Here is an 18,056-nt window from a genome sequence, read left to right as displayed (position 1 = left end):
CCCGACTTCCCCGGCCCCCGCTCTTGCTCTGTTGGGACCGGGAACCTCGCCCGGGAGCGGGGAACCTCGCCCGGAGCGGAACCCCAGTAAAAGCCTGCAAATTCATGGATTCGTCTGCCTGGGAAGATTTTTACGCGCCGGACATCTTGCATGTGCCACTACCCGGCCCCCCAGAGTGTGAGGGGTGTGGGAAACAAGCCCACCCGAGACCACCCACCCACCAAGGATGGACGCAGAGGCGTGGAGGAAGCAGAAAGTGCGGCATTGACTGGCGCCCGCCTGGAGGCGCTGAGCAGCTGGACACCGGCGGTGCTCGCAGAAGTGCACTGCCTTCCGTCCCTGTCACCCAGGTCCCCTTCCCTGGTCTGGGCGACTTCCGGAAGTGCAATCCCAGCAGCAGTGCCGGGAGGGGGAGGCAGTGGGGCGGGGCTTGCAGGGCAGGTAGGAGGCGCAGGGCAAGGGTACATTGGGGTTACATAGTTAGAAAGGCAAACCTTACAGCCTTGTCCTCACACCCTAGCCCAGCGCTACAAAGTCCTGTGCGTACCCCAGCAGCCTCCCCCAGGGGATCCCTCAGCCTGATAACACTGGGCAGTGAACCCCTTCCAGGACGTCCCCCGAACTGACACTCGGCAAATGTTCTCCAGGGGATGAGGGAGCAGGGGGAGGAGAAACAGGAGGGAACCGGACCCTGGGCACCCAGCGAGCTCATCTCTTATTTGCTTTATGTATTTTACATTACACCATTGGCATCTGAGCACTGGGCCCTGGCATCATGGCTGTCCTTAGGTTCACTTCCACGCGGGGGTAGGGACGGTCCCCGGGGAGGCCTGAGGAAGAGGATTTCTGCCAACACCTGTTCACCTTTTCCAGGCTAGGAGCACAGCAGTGTAACTGGCGGAGCCTCCCCTGCCCAGAGCACAGCACTGTGCCCGTGGTGGTGCGGGCAGGCCACACTGGACAGGAAGAGGAAATCCACCACCATGGTTCCCAGGGTCTGCACCAGGGGCCGCCGACCCCGAACACGCACAGACTCAGATCAGCCAGGAGACGCCCAGGCCAGCACCGGGGAGAAGAGCTTTATTCTCACTCAGCAGCCACCCAGGCTCAGGGCAGGAGATCCGGGGGGGGGGGGGGGGGAGGGCAGCAGGGGACCCCGCCCTGGGCTCAGGGGCTCCATCTGAGAGGGGAGGGGCTGTGGCCGCTGTCACTCAGGAGCACACTCGTCTCCATGGCGACGTCTGGGGTGGAGACCACAGCACCCGCCTCTCAGAGAGCCTGGGGGGCGCCGCCGCGTGTCCATGCTGGGGAGGGGTCCCCGCCAGGGATGCTGACCCTCCGGGGGAGGGAGGGGCCGCTCCTCTGACTCCATCACACAGGGCAGGGCGGGGCGGCTCCCAGGCTGGAGCTCTGAGCGCAGGCGCGGGCGGGGCCTGGTCCTTCCTGGGCAGGCGGTGCCGCCCGCGGCACTAAGAGTCTGGAGGCAGCTCACAGGCTTCTGCAGACCCAGAGAGACAGGTGGGGAGGTGTCAGCACTCACAGGACAGAGAGGCACCAGCGACAGCCCCTCCTCCCAGGTGAGTGACAGGTGAGTGATAGACGGGGGAGCCCCAGGTCACCGAGGGGAGGGGGCCTGGCGATGTCGCTTCGGTTCAGCCCTTTGCTCTCCGCGAACTCCTCGAAGGTCCTCACGGCCTCCGGGTCTTCATCCAGGCTGCGGCCTGCAGGTGAGGGGCAGGTGGGGTCAGGCAGACCCCCGGCTCACGTCAGGGAAGCAGGAGGGCTGGGGAGGGCCCCCTTCCAGGCCTGACCCTGACAGCTCCCGGGGGAGCCCTGGACTCCGAGAAGCCACCAGCCTGCTGTCCCCAGGGCACCCCAAGAACCCACCCTCCCCCACCCCAACATCCTGAGAAGGAGCAGCTGGGGCCCAGGCAGGGGGAGCCTGGGTCTTGTCTGGAATTCCGGTCTCCTGAGCGCAGGGGCCTCCCGCCAGGCTGACAGCCCCAGGGCCGTCCCCCAAGCCCCCCAGGAAGGGGTCCTGCCCCCAACTGGCCCTGGAGGGCAGACGGTGGGCTGGGGATCCCCTGGCTGAGGGAGGGGCCTGCGATTGGCAGCCGGGAGGAGAGCCCAGTGTGAGAAGGGAGGGGTCCCACCATGTGAGCCCCCCCCCATGCGGTGCTCAGCTCCCAGCCCAGGTCCCCTCTCCCCACCTGGCCGCGGGTGCTGACCCCTGCCATGCGCACAGGCTCACCCTGGAGAGCGGCAGAGCCCCGTGTGGCCCTGGCTCCCCCAGGGGCCCCGGCTGTGTCCTCAGCCCCGGCTGTCCCGGAGTCGGGGTCTCAGAGGCTGCACCCGGGCCCCTCCTGGCCAGCATCGTGCACAGAGCCCCAGCCCCTGCCCTACACACCCGTCCTCTGAGTGCTGCTGTGTGAGGAGGGGGTCCTGCCCCAGAGCAAGGGTAGCACAGGGTGGGTGTGGATGCCGGTGTTGGACCCCAGGAGTGAAACGGGAGACTCAGAGCCCGGCCCTCCCTCCCCCACCAAGAGTCCTGACCCAGCAGGGCTCTGGGCTGGGGAGCAGAGGCAGCTGGGCTGATGGCCCGAGAGCTGTGTGTGCACAGGGACCGGGCGCCCACGGAGCATCCGGGAACGAGCCGAGGGCAGACGCACCCATGAGCATCATCATCCTGAGGCGGGTGCTGCCCCTCTTTTCACTGTAGTATGCGATGGCGTGCAGCTTCCCCGGCAGGAATCTGATGGAGATGAAGTGCCTCCACCCTGCCGGGAGGGCACGGAGACAGCAGTGCCTGGGGTCGCCCGCAGGCTCTGCTGAGGAGAGGGAGGCGGGCGCTCTCACACTTACAGGTGTAGAAGACGCCGGGTTTGGGTCCGATGTGCAGGGGCGACTTGAACGGAATGCATCCGATGGGTTTCCTGGTGCAGAATCAAGGCATGGACCCCGCCGGGACCCCTCCCCAACCTTCCTGCTCCCGACCTCGGGTTCCCCAGCAGAGGGCCGGCTCCTCCCACCGTTATGTCCCGGTGTCTGCCATGCAGAGCGCACTGGCTTTGAGCGCGGACACAAGGGTCCCTGGAGCCCCACCCCAAGGAGCCCTGGCCCGGGTCACGGGAGGCCCAGGGAAGCCGGGCGGCCCCTCGGCCCCTTCTGCAAGTAAGGATCACTGGGCACCTGGGGCGGTCAGGGTCGGGGCCCTGCAGGCCTCCGGGCACGAGTAAGACCCACAGAGCAGTGTGAGCACATGGAGCCCATCCCCAGAAGGCCACAGATGGCCTGGCGCATCCTGCCCGATGGTGTAGGACACGGCCCTGCACGTGGCCTCCCGGGGACTCCCTGCCCCTCCCCGGGTGCTCCCTGTGGCCCCGGCCCCAGAGACCCTGGGCGGGTACAGAGCCCACGGCCAGATGGCACTCGAGGTCACCACGGCCTGGTGCCCCCGCAGCCCCCACAGCCCAGACGTTTCCCGCCAAGCCAGCAGGTGTCTCACTGAGGGCCCTGTATCCCCTGTGTCCCCCCGGGGCCATCGGGTCCTGTCCCGGTCTCCAAGTTCTCACTCCCAGGCGGCTCTGTTGTCCAGACCAGGAGCCCCCCCCCCCCCCCAGGGACCTGCCCGCCTCTGCCTCGGGTGCTCCTGGCCCTCACCCAGGCCACACCCTGGCAGGGCCCCGGCTCTGGTCCGCACAGCAGGGAGCCCAGCACCCACAGCCCCGGCTGCTCAGGGACAGCCACTCGGCCGCTCAGCAGGGGGCGCCACAGGCAGCGGAGGGGAGCGAGGCCCAGGACAGGGTCCTGGCAAGTGGCAGGGGTGACGGGAGAAGACCCAGACTGAGCAGGAAGGAGGGAAGCCGAGCTCAGAGCACAGCTGGGCCAGGAGGGCGGGGGAGGGGCTGCGGGCAGGGGCTCACGTGAGGTTCATCCTGAATTCCAGCTTCTGGAGTTCGTTCATGGCCAAGGTGAAGGGAGGCAGCGGGTGGCTCCTCTTCTGGGCAGGAATGGGTAAATTTCCCACCCAGAGTTTGATGTGCCATCGGCCTACAAGCTGGGAGGGGTCAGCAGGGGCCGGGCTGAGCCGGGAACGGGCCCTCAGCTGGGCGAGGAGCAGGGGCAGAGGCTGGGTGGGGATGGGTCGTCCCTCCATGTGAGGGGCAAGGCAGGCACCGCCCGGCAGGGCTGGGACCTGGGCCTGCCCCTGCACCCAGCAGCTGGGGGAGGTCACCCAGAGGCCCAGGGCAAAGCTGCTGTTGGGGACGGGGCAGGGGCAGGGACAGAGAGGGCAGAGCAGGTGGTGACGTCCTGGGATGAGGGACCATGCATTGCCTGAGTGCAGCCTCTGACCGCTGTCACCGTGCTGGGAACCGGCTGGCGCACCCTCCCCTGGCGTCCCCAGTTCTCAGCGAGATACTCGGCAGAGGTCTCCCAATGCCACGTGTCTGTCCGTCCCCACCTGTACCCACAGGAACAGGACCATCCTGGGGCCTGAACACAGCCACCAGGCCAGCCGCGGCGTCCTTTCCTGCTTGTCCAGGCCCTGGGCTCCTCACCCGTGGCCGTTTTTGTCTCCTGTGTCCAGGGCTGTGGCTGACGGACGCCTGGGACTGGCTGAGCCCAGGCCCTTGTGTGGGGGGAGGGAGGGTCCGGACAAGGCTTTGGTGTGGGAAGGGCAGAGGGCGCTCGGGTCCCAACACACAGGGCTGGGAAGGTGACTGGCAGTTGGCCATCCCTGCGTAGGGGACAGGAGGGCTTGGGGCACAGGATAGAGACGGCCCTGTGGTCAGGGCTGGGGGCACCAGAGCCAGACTGACCACTAGGGGGAGCCAGGGGCTCCTGGACAAGCGCTCTGACCCTGGGCCATGTTGGGTCAGGGTCCTTCTGGTTTCAGAACGAGGCCATAACATAAGGGAGGCTGTGATGGGCACTGGGCTCTGTCTGTCCTCGGCAGGGCGCTCAGCCTCCCTGCAGACGCTCACTCTCTTAGATTAGAGGGGGCTCACGGCCGTGTGCACCTGACCCTGAGGTGGGTGGCTGGCACTGCAGTCAGCATTCCGAGTGGGGCCCAGCTGGGGGCGGAGACGCTGCCAGGAGCCCAAGTTCCAGGAGAACCCCCCACGCAGCAGGACCCCTCCCCCAGTGACCCACAGCCCCTAGGCCACACCCCCAGGTGCACAGGAGGAGGACCCCACCCCATCGGAGTGACTGCCTGGCCGTGGGGCCGTCCGTGCCAGGCAGATGTCACCAAAGACAGGGGAGGGGACCTCTCCGCCATCCCCTGGGGATCAGAGGACGAGGACCAAGGCTCTCACTGTGTCCAGGTCCAGGACCTCGGAAACTCTGGTCCCACCCGTGTCTCTCCCCGCGTCTCTCACCTCCTGAGCGCGGGCGCGAATCAGCTGAGGGCCCTGGGCTCCCAGCACAGAGAGCAGGCCCAGCCCGGCCGTCAGCAGGAGCAGCTGCATGGTCCCAGCGCCGGCTGCCCTGTGCTCCCCGCCTCCCTGCTGCCCATTTATCCGGCTCTGGGCTGCCCTGGAGCAGGACTCCCGCCCCGCCCCCACCAGGCCCCCATGCTGCAGAGCCGGCGGTGAGTGCACGGTGTTGCCTGGAGCCTGTGAGTGGGCGGCGCTGGCTTGGGTCAGCAGCCAGCACCGCTGGGTGGGGCCCTGTGGGTCCTGATCTGAAAGGGAGGGTGGTGTGGGTGGGAGGGACTCACTGTGCACTCTGGGGGGGGGTGACAACAAGGGTTCCTTGTGCTCCCCCTGCCCCACCCTGCCTTCTCCCCAGGAGCCTGCACCTGCCAGGGCCCAGGAGCCCCCAGGCATCGCTGGTCCCCGCCCAGAGGTCAGCTCCAGCCAGGGTGACGTCAGCACATGGCCTCTTTCATTGTAGACCTGGGAGTCCAAGCACAGTGCCAGCCTGGCTGGACTCGCCTGTGCTCAGCCTGGACAGCGCCCCCTGCAGCCCAAGGCCTCTAACAGCTGTCTGCCTGTTTACCGCCCGTACCCTGGCTCCCGAGTTCTGCTTCTTGACATGATGTCCCCGAGAACCCTGGGGACCCCACTTACCCTCCATCCCATTCCCTCCAGGCCCCATCTGTGAACCAGACCCCAGAAAGACCCTAGAGTGACAGCTGCAACGCTGGCGTGGTGTCTCTGTCCCAGGCATTCCCTAGAGCGATCGGGTCACACGGGGCCCAGGTCACACGGGGCTCCGGTCACACGGGGCCCGGGTCACACGGGATCCTCTGCCAGGCTTTCTTCCTGAGCCACGGTCTCCAAGGCTCCTCCGTGTCACCACGTGTGCCCCAAACCTTGCCAGTGGCTGAGCAGAGCTCCGTTGCGTGCAGAACCTGGGTCGGGGTTCCAGCGACACGCACCGGGCTGCTGCGGTCTTGGTTCCTGGGAGTGACGCTGCTCTGAGCCTCCAGCTGCTGCGGGACCTGGATTCCAGCGGCCCCGGGCTGGCGAGGCGCTGGAGGGGCGCTGCCTGCGAGCGCCGCCTGGTGGACTTGGCGGTGGCTGCAGCACGCCCAGCCCCAGGCCCGGAGGTCGAGGGTCTCCGTGTCCCCGGGTCCCTGGCGGCGCGGGCTGGGACACCTGCTCTGCTGTCCCAGCGCTGTTGCAGTCACAGCCCCACTGCTCCAGTCCAGCTCCCTGTGGGTGCACAGCCTGGGGAGGGGCGGGTGAGGGCACGAGGCCTTCAGCCCCGTCGCCCACGTGGGAGACCAGCGTGGAGCTCCGGTCTCCCGGCTTCGGTGTGGCTCGGCTTCCACACCGGCCTCCAGGGCCAGTTTTCTTTTTTTTTTTTTTATTTTTTTTTTATTTTTGACAGGCAGAGTGGACAGTGAGAGAGAGAGACAGAGAGAAAGGTCTTCCTTTTGCCGTTGGTTCACCCTCCAATGGCCGCCGCGGTAGCGCGCTGCGGCCGGCGCACTGCGCTGATCCGATGGCAGGAGCCAGGTGCTTATCCTGGTCTCCCATGGGGTGCAGGGCCCAAGGACTTGGGCCATCCTCCACTGCACTCCCTGGCCACAGCAGAGAGCTGGCCTGGAAGAGGGGCAACCGGGACAGGATCAGTGCCCCGACCGGGACTAGAACCCGGTGTGCCGGCGCCGCAAGGCGGAGGATTAGCCTGTTGAGCCACGGCACCGGCCATCCAGGGCCAGTTTTCACCTGGACACCTGGCAGGTCGCCACCCAGGTGCGTCCCGGCCCCGCCCGCCTTCTCCTCAGTGCGTGGACCCCGCTGCCTGCCCCACCTCGGAGTCCCTCACTGCTGGACTTCTCCTGCCACTGTCCCGGGCACGGGACAAGGGACGGGCACTGTCACAGCTCCCGTCACAGTGACGGATGGTGACGAGGGTCGTGGGATTACAGCCTCGCTGGGGGAAAGGCCACCCTACCCATGTGAACCCTCACGTGTGGGGTCCTCACCCTGGGCTCTCAGCGTGTGCCCAGAGCCCCAGCGCACCACATCCCCCAGCTCCACAGCTCCCTCTAGTGAGCGCTGGGAACCCGGGTCACAGCTGGGGACACAGAGGGTCCCATGCAGCCACTGTGTGCGCCCTCAGAGCCCTGTCGCTGGCCACCAGGGGGCGCCGGCCCAGCCCATGGCAGCGTCCCTGCTTCCCTGGGTCCCTGGTCCCACCCAGCAGCCGATGCTCCCTGGACAAGCAGGGCCTCCCTCCCTGCCCCAGGATGGCTGTGGGTGCCCCCAGGGGAGCCGGGTGCTGGGCGGGGTGGGGGGGAGGGGCTACACAGCACAACAGGGACTGTGTGCCCCGAGTCCCCACTTCACCATGGAGACATGGACACCGCATCACATAACGTGTGAGAGGGACACAGCCACAAGCTGCCCCCGTGGGTCAGCTCTTCAGAGTGTGCATGCGTGAGGCCGGGGACCAGAGAGAGAGACAGTTCACAGCACAGGAAGCACAGGTCGGGCCCCGATGAGCAGACCCGAGCCCCTGCACGGAACCCAGCTCGCAGGCTCCAGCAGGACATGGAAAGGACATGTCTGCTCAGCGGTGGCTGCGTGGGTGGATGACACACGTGTGCCCGCAGTGGAATGTGATTCAGCACCACGGACAGCGAGCGACAGGTGCAGCTTGGAGGAGCCACACACCCGAGCTAAGAGACGGCCACACACCGCTCGATTCCACAGTTCCATAAAGATCACGACATGAAAATGCAGCCAACCGCAAGATGTAGGAGGAACAGCCCGGGAAGGAAAGCCTGTCTTGGCATGTGGGGGACAGGAAGTGTGTGGTACAGGGCTTTCGCTGGTAGCGTCGAGGTGACACCACTGTGGATTCTCTCTGTGCATCTGTGCCAGAATTGGCACTCGCTCAGGGGCGGAGCCAGAACTGGTTCCGCTAGGAGGAGGGGCTAAGACTGGTCCTAGCTCAGCGCATGCTCCCGACGTGGTGTTGGTGCAGGCTGGGGCTGTGCCACTGGGCCTGGCCCTGGAGGTGGTGCGGTGCTGGAGAGGGACCTGCTTTGGTGCCGGGCCTGAGCTGTGCTGGGTCCAGGGAAGCTGCACAGACACCCAGGCTCTGGCTCTGCACTGGGCCCCAGCTACTGTGCCGCACCACTCCTCGGCACCCATGCAGGTTCTGGGATCTGTGAGAGCCGGAGAGGTGCTAGGCTGGAGCAGCTTCCGGGCTCAGCCCCACTCAGGCGAGGGGCAGACGCCGTCCAGCTGCTCGGCCGTGGGCTCCGAGGGCAGGGCCGGGATCGGGGTTCACGCTGTCTCCCGGTGCCGCACACAGCAGGGAGCGAGCACGGTGCTGGGAGTGAGGATGGAGGAGGGGAAGGAAGGAGCGGAGACGCCGCTGGGCCCGGGCGTCTCCTCTGTGAGCAGGGCTGTGGGCCGATGCCCGGCTCCTCCCTCCTGTGGTTCCGTGACCCACGGGGCTCCGGGAGCCAGGTCGTTGCCGATGCTTGGGGACACAGCTGTGGACACTGCCAGTTGCTGTGGGGGTGGGGCTGACTCGGGCAGGGATAATGAGGGGATCCAGGTCCCAGGCTCGGAGGCTGGGCCCCAGGGGAAGCAGCTGCCTGCACCGGGGGGGGGGGGGGGGCAGCTTCTTGTCTGGGACTCAGGACCAGCCCTGGGTGGGCCTGTGGTGGAGGCGATGTGGATCCTAGGTCTGATAGGCCACACGACCCATGATCCCACTGGCTGCTTCTTCCTGGGCCTCACTGTTCCCATCTGTAACATGGGCACGTGAGGGAACCCCTCCCGCACTGCACGTGAAGATGGCCTTGATCGAACACTGAGACAAAGAACTGCCTGACGTTTGTCCCCAGTGGCTGACCCTGAGGGCCAGGGTGTGCGTTCACCTAGGGCACTGGGGACCCTCAGGGCCGAGGTGGACCTGCTATTCTGTGAGGGTTCACACGTCTGTGTGTGTTTCTGTGTGTGTCTGTGTGAGTGTGAGTCCATGTGTTTGTGTCCGAGTGTGTCCGTGTGTGTGTCTGAGTGTGAGTCCGTGTGTCTGTGTCCGAGTGTGTCCGTGTGTGTGTCTGAGTGTGAGTCCGTGTGTCTGTGTCCGAGTGTGTCCGTGTGTGTGTCTGAGTGTGAGTCCGTGTGTCTGTGTCCGAGTGTGTCCGTGTGTGTGTCTGAGTGTGAGTCCGTGTGTCTGTGTCCGAGTGTGTCCATGTGTGTGTGTCTGAGTGTGAGTCCGTGTGTCTGTGTCCGAGTGTGTCCGTTGTGTGTGTCTGACTGTGAGTCCGTGTGTCTGTGTCCGAGTGTGTCCATCTCCAGTGACTTTAGTGAAAAATGACCACACAGTTGCTGGTTTAAACAACACAGGTTTATTCTCTCGGTACCGGCAGCCGGGGGCGGCACAGCAGGTGTGGTCAGAGCTGACCCAGGGCGTCTGCCCGGCCCCTGAATCTGCGGTCCCCACCCCAGGCCGCCGCGGGGCTGTGGCTGCGCTGTCCCGGCCGCCCGTGGCCCCGGCGATGCCCACTCTCAGGCCGGGTGGAGCAGATTCCTATCTGCGGGTCCCGGATGCTGCTAGAGACACGCCTGGCCCTGGGCTGTCCTCAGCCGGTCAGTTAGAGGCCCAGGGTCACCAGGCCCAGCCCGGAAGGCCACAGGGACCTCAGACGGGCACAGGAGAAGGAAAACCCACAGCAGGGGCTGAGGGGCCAGCCAGACTCAGGGGAGCCCCAGAGCTGAGCACGGACGCAGACAAGGGCACGCACACGCGTGTGCACCGAGGAACCCCCTAGACAGTCGGGAGGGGGCAGCCCTAAAGCCACCAGCGGGCACTCAGTGAACAGCACGGTCGGTCCACGTAGAGGGGCGGGGCAAGGCCTGCTGCCCACCTGGAGGGCCCGAGAGGCCTGGCCCTGACCCGTGACCATGCTGGGTCCTCCCCTCCCTCCCTCCTGCCCCGACCCCAGTGGGTTAGGACCTGGGGAGCCCAGGAGATCCCCACCCGCACAGGAGCTCTGCCAGGTCCGCCCCTGGGCTGAGCCGCCCATCACCCGACACCAACTCCCCACCCCAGCCAGGGCCCAGGCACTGGGCATCTGAACTGAGACGCCCTACCTCTTGCCCATAGGCCTGCAGGCCCTGCCCCGGAGAGCAGGAGCAGGCCGGGTCCTCCCATCCCCGCAGACCCCCAAGGGAGCCCCAGGGAGCAGAGACACAGAGACTGCTTCAGCTCTTTATGTAGAATCGGGGGGTGGATACGGAGGGACCTGGCTGGGCTCCGAGGGGGAGGGGCTCCTCCAGTTCCAGGGTAAGGCCCAGTGGGCTGCAGAGCCGGGCCATGCCCTAGGAGGAGGGGAGGGTCAGTGGGGGGTTCTGCAGGGGGCGTGGCACGGGCCGGGCACCTGGGACCCAGCCTCAGGGTCAGGCAGCGGGGGAGGGCCCATGCCAAGGCTGCCCAGAGCCCTCCTCCCTGTGTGAGAGGGACAGCGAGACGTGGGGACAAAGGAGGACTAGGAAGGGCATTGGTTAACAGGAGATCCTGGCTCCACCCACAACCTGGTGGGGCCCTGGGCAAGTCCTGCCCCTTAGACCTCACCGGACACCCAGCAGGGAGGGCCCTGGACGCCAGCAGACCTGGGGCGCGGCTGCCACGTTCTGAGGCTTTGGGCAGTGTGGTGTGGACAGAGTCTGCCTCCCCCAGAGAACCATGGGAGCGGCCCCCGGGGAAGGGTTCCCCCACCAGGATCCCAGGCTCGAACCCAGCCCGGGCATCTGAAGCCACGCCCGAGGGCCAAGACGGGTGCAGGAGCAGAGCCCACCCTGTCAGGCCAGGTGGGCCTCACCTGCCAGGTAGGATGGCAGGGACTGGAGCCCGCGGCTCCTGCGCCCATCAGACCCCAGACTCAGGTTTTCCCAGGTGTGCTCTGGCCACTCACCCTAGTCACTCCCCGGAGAACAGCTCTCTGTAGGAAGAGGGAGACACACGGTTCAGAGGACCCCGGGCCGCTCCGACCCGACGTTTCCTCACCCCGGCAGGCACAGAGCAGCCCCAGACGAGGGACGTCCCGGGCACTCCGCCATGCTGCCCCAGCTCCTGGGCACGGGGCGCGGCAGGTGCGTCCCCCTACCTCCTTGTGTAAGGACTAAGATGGTCTCCGAGTTCAGTCCCCTTTCTTTTACCAGCTGCTCGAACTCCGCCAAAGCTGCCGGGTTGTTCTCAGGGTCTTTGCCTGCAGGTGAGGCCGGGGGGGAGTCAGGAGGGTGGGGGGCAGCACCGGGCGTGGAGGCATCTGCATCCCAGCCTGGAGACCCAGGAGCCCCTGGGCTGGGAGGGTGCCCTCGGCCACCTCTGAGCTTTGAACCCCGAGATCCTGGCACTGGGAGAGCTTTCAGCTGCCTGTGGATTCCCAGGGGCCCCTGGCCGTGAGCCCCACCACTCGCTGAACCGGATAAGCCCTGAGCTCTGGAGACAGGACCAGCACTTGGATCAGGAATCAACACAAGTGTCCTGCACGGGGTCCCTGCATCCCAGGGGCCTCTCAGGGAGGGGTGAGGAGGCAAGGGAGAGGTAAGGAGTGGCGGGAGGCAAGGGAGGTGGGGGCTCACCGATCAGCTTGGCGTGCTTGAACCGCTGCCCGTGGATCTCGCCCTGGCACTGGAACACCCAGTGGTCCTTCTCCTTCATCTGAGTGACCTGCACTGTGGTCCTGCCCTCGACTGCACAACGGGAACGGGGGTCCCACAAGGCCACGCCTCCCTCCGCAAGGCCCCGGGACGTGGCCCCGCCCCAGCCCGGCCAACACCTCAGCTGCCAGCTGCCCAGAGCTGCTGGACCAGGTCCCCCGAGGCGCTGGGTGCCCCACCTCCCTAGATCCCCTGCACCCAGGGACAGCTGTGGCCATGCCAGGGAGGCCCAGGGAGGCTGGGGGTGAGAGGTGGGCAGAGTTTGCCATGGACACGCAGCTCCCCATCCCGGACACAGGACGCGACAGGGGCACAGCGTCCCCGAGGGACAGCCCTGGACAGCCAGGTCCCTTGTGCACCAAAGGCCTCGCCTGCAGCGTGGTGTCAGCTGCTGGACCCTTTAAAGCAAGGAGACCCAGGGCGGGCATGGTGGGCTGAGAAGGGGGCCAGAGTGGAGGGAGGGGCCTCACCCTCCCCGCGCTGACGTGGGCCCCGCGGCCTCCGCACTCACAGGCCAAGTAAACGCCCGGCTGCTCGGTCTTCTCCAGGACGGTGCTCAGCCTATAGCATTGACCCTTTGTCCTGGAAACAGAAGCCGAGTGGGCAGCGCTGTCCCGGCTGACCTCCCTGCTCGGAGCGGACACACGCAGGGCCTGGAGGCACCGGGTCCTAGCCGGGCCCAGGGAGCAGCAGGCAGAGCTGCCCGGCAGGCCCTGCTGGTCATGCAGTGGCCTCGAGCCCCAGGCCACTCCTCCAGGTGGCTGCCCTCCCCGCCATCCTGTCCACTGCCGGACGGTCTGTGGCCGCTCCTCTCCTGTCCCTCACTGCCCAGGCCCCCAGCAGATCCTCTGCACAAGGAGCCGTGCACAGCCAGGCCCGCAGGCACCTTAGTGTGGTCTAGAGAGGGACGGGGGTGGGGGGGGGGATCTGCGGGGAGGAGACGCAAACATGGGGCCCACGGCAGGGTCAGCGAGAGCCGGGTTCAGCTCCAGGCCAGAGAGCAGGTGCTGACCCGCACAGGAGGGAGCCCCACTGAGGGCTGCCCTGATGGCACAGCGGTCCTTGTGTCCCTGCCACGCCCTCTGCTGGGGGTCATGTCCCCACCTGGTCATTGTGCAAACCCCGCCCTGGGGTGCGCAGAGCAGGGATTCGCCGTGAGGGTCCCAAGTCCAGAGTGCAGGCCTGGCCCCAGGCTGACCCAGGGCTGAGATGAGACTCCATTTCCCTATGGGCCTGTGGGGCACGGAGGCCCAGGCAGAGGAGGTGGGCAGTGCCCTGCAGGTGCCCCTGGCCCACAGGCTTGGTTCCAGGCCCTCCTGGGGCCCTCGCAGCCCAGGTCCAGGCAGGCAGCTTGTGTTCAGAGCCCAGGTGCTCAGCTTGGGGACCCCGTGTGGCCAGCGCCCCCATCCCTGCCCGGCCTCCCGTGTGGGGGAGGGGCGGCGCAGACACTCACACAGAGCTGAGGGTGACCTCCAGGCTGCCCCCGTCCTGGGCTACGATGGTCACGGGGCCCACAGAATCCGGCTTCAGCTCTGAAATCTCCTTGTCTAAGGCCATGGCCTTCAGGTACAAGGTCCCTGAGGGCTGGCGAGGGTGCGACCCATCAGGCCCTACCGACGCCCCAGGGCCTCCCCTCCCGGGGTCTGCAGCCCCCAGACCCTGAAAGCCAAGGGCCAGGAACTGGGCGCACTCCCCACAGCCACACCACCTGAAAGCAGTCAGCGGCCTCCCCAGACCCAGCCCGTGCCTGCTTCCAGTCCCTGCAGGGCCGGGACCCCAGGGACCCTCACCCCGGCCCCTCTGCCGCCCGGGGTCCTCAGGAGCAGGAGAGCCTCGCCTGCCCAGCGCGAGCGTCCCCCTCCAGCCCAGCCCCGCCCTGCCCCTCTCGGAGCCTCACGGCCTGGTTCTCCGTCCCCACGTCCAGGGGGTCCTGGGCCTGCAGGACCACGAGGAGGCCGAAGCCAAAGGCCAGCAGCAGGGTCTGCATCTCGGGTCTGCGCTCTCGGCTGCAACAGGTCAGCTCCGGGGCTCGGGGCGTCTGCACAGCTCCTCTCCCCTCCACCCTTATAGGGCCGGGGCAGGGTCCTCCCGGAAGCTGGCGCCGAGGACCGGCCGATCCCTTCCTGGCCGTACCCGTGGCCAGCGCTGCAGTGGAGCGGCTCAGGTGTCGTTGTTGTTGGACGTCCCTCAATCACGGCTGTTGACTCCACAAAGGTCACCCAGACAGGGCTGCCGCCCAGGGAGGGGCTCAGACCTCCCCTGGGTGTGGAGCCTCGGGGTACGATGCGGCCTTGGCTGCCCTGAGCCCATGCCACCTGGCTGGCTGCTGGCTGCCGCGCTGGCTGCTGGCGCGGGTGCCGTGAGGATGAGAGAGCTTTGGGCTTGGGTCTTGGCAGAACTTCCTGTGGTCTGGGCAAGACCCTCAACCTCAGAATCATCAGGACAATGTGGGCCCAACTGTGTGGCTGTGTGCAAGCCCGGACCCACGCCTCTGAGCCACTGAGCAGGCAGGGCCCACTCTGCTCACCCTCAGAGCAGCCGCAGGTCAGCAGAGGGGACCGGGACGGGTGAGCGGGAATGTTGGTAGAATGGAAACAAGAGCAATCGGGGGCCGGCTCTGTGGCGTAGCAGGTAAAGCTGCTGCCTGCAGTGCAGGCATCCCATATGGGCTTCAGTTCGAGAACCGGCTGCTCCACTTCCCATGCAGCTCTCAGCTATGGCCTGGGATAGCAGGAGAAGATGGCCCAAGTCCTTGGGCCCCTGCACCCATGTGGGAGACCTGGAGGAATCTCCTGGCTCCTGGCTTCGGATTGACACAGTTCCGGCCATTGCGGCCATCTTGGGAATGAACCAGCAGATGGAAGACCTCTCTCTCTCTCTCTCTTCCTCTCTTGTCTCTGTGTAACTCTGACTTCCAAAAATATAAATAAATCTTTAAAATAATAAAAAGAACATACATCAAACTTGGTGAAGTGGAGTGGGAGAAGGGAGACCTCCGATGCTTCGTGCACAGCTCTGTGACCACGCCCCAGGACAAGCGGGGACCTTGGCGGGGGAGGGGTGAGCAGGTGCTACAGACCAAGCCCCTGGTAGAGAGGAAGGCACCGGCCCGATGCATTGTGGGAAATGCACCTTGTCCACAACCTCCCTAGACAGGATGGATGACTGACAGCAGACAATGGCAGACCCCATGCCCATTGGTGGGCCCAGCGCACACAGATTGGGGGAAAAGGAGAGGGGAGCCCAGTTCTGCGTCCCGGGGCCAACGCTGTGGCCCCAAGGAGCTGCAGCAAGAGCGGAGCCGCGTGGAGCGGGAGCGCGTGGGAGCCGGAGCCTGCAGGGTTCTGCAAGAACTGGCACAGGAGAAGCGGGGTCGGCAGCACCGTCCGGGGCAACGCACACCCAGAGCCCAGCTTCCGAAGGTGGGCGCAGCCAGGGCCCAGCACACGGGCCAATCGGGCCAGTCAGGGGTCTCACGGCCGGTGTGGACGACCGAGCGTTTTTCTTGCTGACCTGTGGGAGGGCAGTGAGTGACAGCTGGACAAGGCTTCAGCAGGAAGCGCCCAGGAAAGTGCCCAGGGTCCTCTCCCCAGGACGACGCCAAGTCCTCTCACACGGCAGGGTTTCCGTGGAAACCACCACTCGTGCACCCACGGTCCAGCTGGGCTCTTTCGGATCCTCTGTCCCCGACCTTAAACGTCAGGGGAGGACCCCGCTGCTGCTCGCTAGGGTCAGGAAGCCAGCACGCCCCTGGCTGCGTCCGGGACCCGAGTGCCCCCAGTGCCCGAGGGCTGGGTTCCGAGCCTTCTCACGGCTCACTCGGTGTCGGGATGATGGAGCCACGTCTGAAATCCCGAGCACGCGTTGACCTCTGCTACAGATGTGGTTATGCGTTTATTAGAAAAGTAGAGCGACCCCGACAGACGGAGAGAGCTCCTCCACCCCGGGTTCACACCCCGCACGGCTGCAACGCCAGGTCCGAGCCAGGCACAGCCTGGATCCAAGGCCTCTGGCCGGGTCTCCACAGGGGTGGCCAGGACCCTAACACGTGGGCCGTCTTCTGCCGCCTTCCCGGGTGAGTTGGCAGGAATCGGCATCAGAAGCCGAGCAGCCGGGACCCCACCTGTCACTCCGATGCGGGAGCTGGCATCGGCTCCGCGGCTTCATGTCCTGCGGCACAGCAGCCACCCCGCAGTTCAGCATTTGTCTGCACATCCGTGATCAGAACACCTGAAGCGCCGTCTATACACGCACAGGCGCACACGCGTGCACACACGCAACCCGCCATGGGAGAGACGTACGCTCAGCCCGAGGGGCTGGGCCAAGTCCCATGGGCTCCGGGCGCTGGGGCCAGCAGAGCTGGGGCCCAGGCAGGCAGGGGACACAGCGCAGCCTCCAGACCAGAGGCAGGCCGAGCCCTGCAGGGCCGGGTGGCTGACCCGTGACTCCCTCGGGTCTGTGCTGAGGTCTGTGCTGGCCGTGCCGGCCCCGTGCCCGCCATGTGGCTGCCCATCTAGCTGAATGTCAGGTCCAGCGCTCAGGCCTCTGCTCCCCCCACAGAACCCAGCCATCTCCACCCTCTGGGAGGGAAGCTTGACCTCCCAGCCTACAGAGCCTCTTGGGCAGGTGTAGCCTGACTGGCCCCAGCCTCCCCCAGCTGGGGAGAGAGTGCCTGTCCCCAGAGCGAGGGCCATGCCCACGGTGCAGGTCCCGCCGTCCCCCTCCCTGGGCTCCTCGGCCTCCAGGGCCGCGCTCAGCAGAGGCTCCCGGGGCCTGGCCTCCGGGGCAGAGCTGCGCGTGGTGAGCTCACTCCACCTGCACTGGGCCAGGAGCCCGAGGACGCCCGTTGGCACAGGGGCTGCGGCAGGAAAGGCCGGGCCGTGTTTGCCTTCTGGATCCCTCTTATCGGCAAGTTCCTCCGAGACCCTGACTTGGGAACACAGGACACTTTGTGCCGTGGCTCGTCCCGTGAATGTCAGCCACGCTGGAACCGCCTGCACCTGTGCCCTCGCCTGCGTCCTCCTGACGCACGGCCAGGTGATGGCGGGGACGGGCCCCCAGCGCGCCCCCAGCCCACCACGCCGAGATGCGACGCTGGGAGTGCCTCGTGGGCTCTGCCCTCCTCTCAGTCAGACCCGGGTGGGTGTGGGGGCAGGGGCAGGACTCCCCGAGGCAGCAGCTCGGCACCCTACAGTCAGGCCAGGGCTGGCTGGGCAGGGAGAGCCGGTGGGGGAGACGGCTTCCTGCGGTGGGCAGCATGCTCCGCCCTGAGCCCACCCTCTCCTCTGGGCGTGGGTGAGCAGGGGCCGGGGCCCCAGTAACGGCCGCCTCTGCTCACTGCAGCAGGGGCGCTGGCCAGGAAGACCCCGGCGGGGTGGGGGTGGGTGATGGAGACGGGGTGGGGACTCAGCCCTGAGCCACCGGAGCCGAGCATGCACCTGCCCGGACGCCCCCAGGAACCCGAGGCCCAGCTCATCCCCTGCACAGTGGCTGCTGCCCAGGAGGCTGAGCGGCCCGGGGGCTTCAGGCCAGGCCTGGGCAGAGAACCACCTCTGTCCACCTGCACCCGGCACTGCTCCCCAGGTGAGCCCCGTCTCCCCAGGTGAGCCCCCGTCTCCCCAGGTGAGCAGCAGGAAGCCCCTCCTGGGGCAGGGTCGTGCCGAGGGTGACAGGTGGGAGAGGCAGGGCTGAGCCGTGCACACACTCCCTGCTGCCCGCACGGACCCACGGGAGCTGTGGCCGGGTCACCTTTCCCAGAAGAGGGAGGTGGGGCTGACATGGCCAGGGAGGACCAGGCCCGCCCTAGGGCAGCTCAGACTTCAGCCCCACGCTGGGGGCCACAGACCCTCGGGCTCCCCAGGGCCCCGGGGCCACCTGTGCACAGAGACCCCTCAGGGCCCCACACCTGGCCATGCC

General features: G+C 66.8%; 2 protein-coding genes across 2 annotated transcripts; both read right to left on the bottom strand.

The window, feature by feature from the left end:
• Positions 1 to 1,469: 1,469 nt before the first annotated feature.
• Positions 1,470 to 5,471, bottom strand: LOC133755566 (lipocalin-1-like). Its single transcript, XM_062185643.1, has 6 exons — positions 5,382 to 5,471; positions 3,924 to 4,057; positions 2,863 to 2,933; positions 2,670 to 2,777; positions 1,620 to 1,721; positions 1,470 to 1,498 (listed from the first exon to the last, which is right to left on the bottom strand). The coding sequence occupies exons 1-6, from the start codon at positions 5,469 to 5,471 to the stop codon at positions 1,470 to 1,472; spliced, it is 534 nt and encodes a 177-aa protein (XP_062041627.1).
• Positions 5,472 to 10,799: 5,328 nt separating this feature from the next.
• On the bottom strand, positions 10,800 to 14,127 carry LOC133755565 (major allergen Can f 1-like). The gene is made up of 6 exons (XM_062185642.1): positions 14,038 to 14,127; positions 13,594 to 13,724; positions 12,652 to 12,722; positions 12,063 to 12,173; positions 11,585 to 11,686; positions 10,800 to 10,858 (listed from the first exon to the last, which is right to left on the bottom strand). The coding sequence occupies exons 1-6, from the start codon at positions 14,125 to 14,127 to the stop codon at positions 10,800 to 10,802; spliced, it is 564 nt and encodes a 187-aa protein (XP_062041626.1).
• Between the last annotated feature and the right edge of the window lie 3,929 nt (positions 14,128 to 18,056).

Source organism: Lepus europaeus, unplaced genomic scaffold (assembly GCF_033115175.1).
Source record: "Lepus europaeus isolate LE1 unplaced genomic scaffold, mLepTim1.pri SCAFFOLD_566, whole genome shotgun sequence".
Taxonomy (NCBI): domain Eukaryota; kingdom Metazoa; phylum Chordata; class Mammalia; order Lagomorpha; family Leporidae; genus Lepus; species Lepus europaeus.
This window is presented reverse-complemented; position numbering and strand designations above follow the sequence as displayed.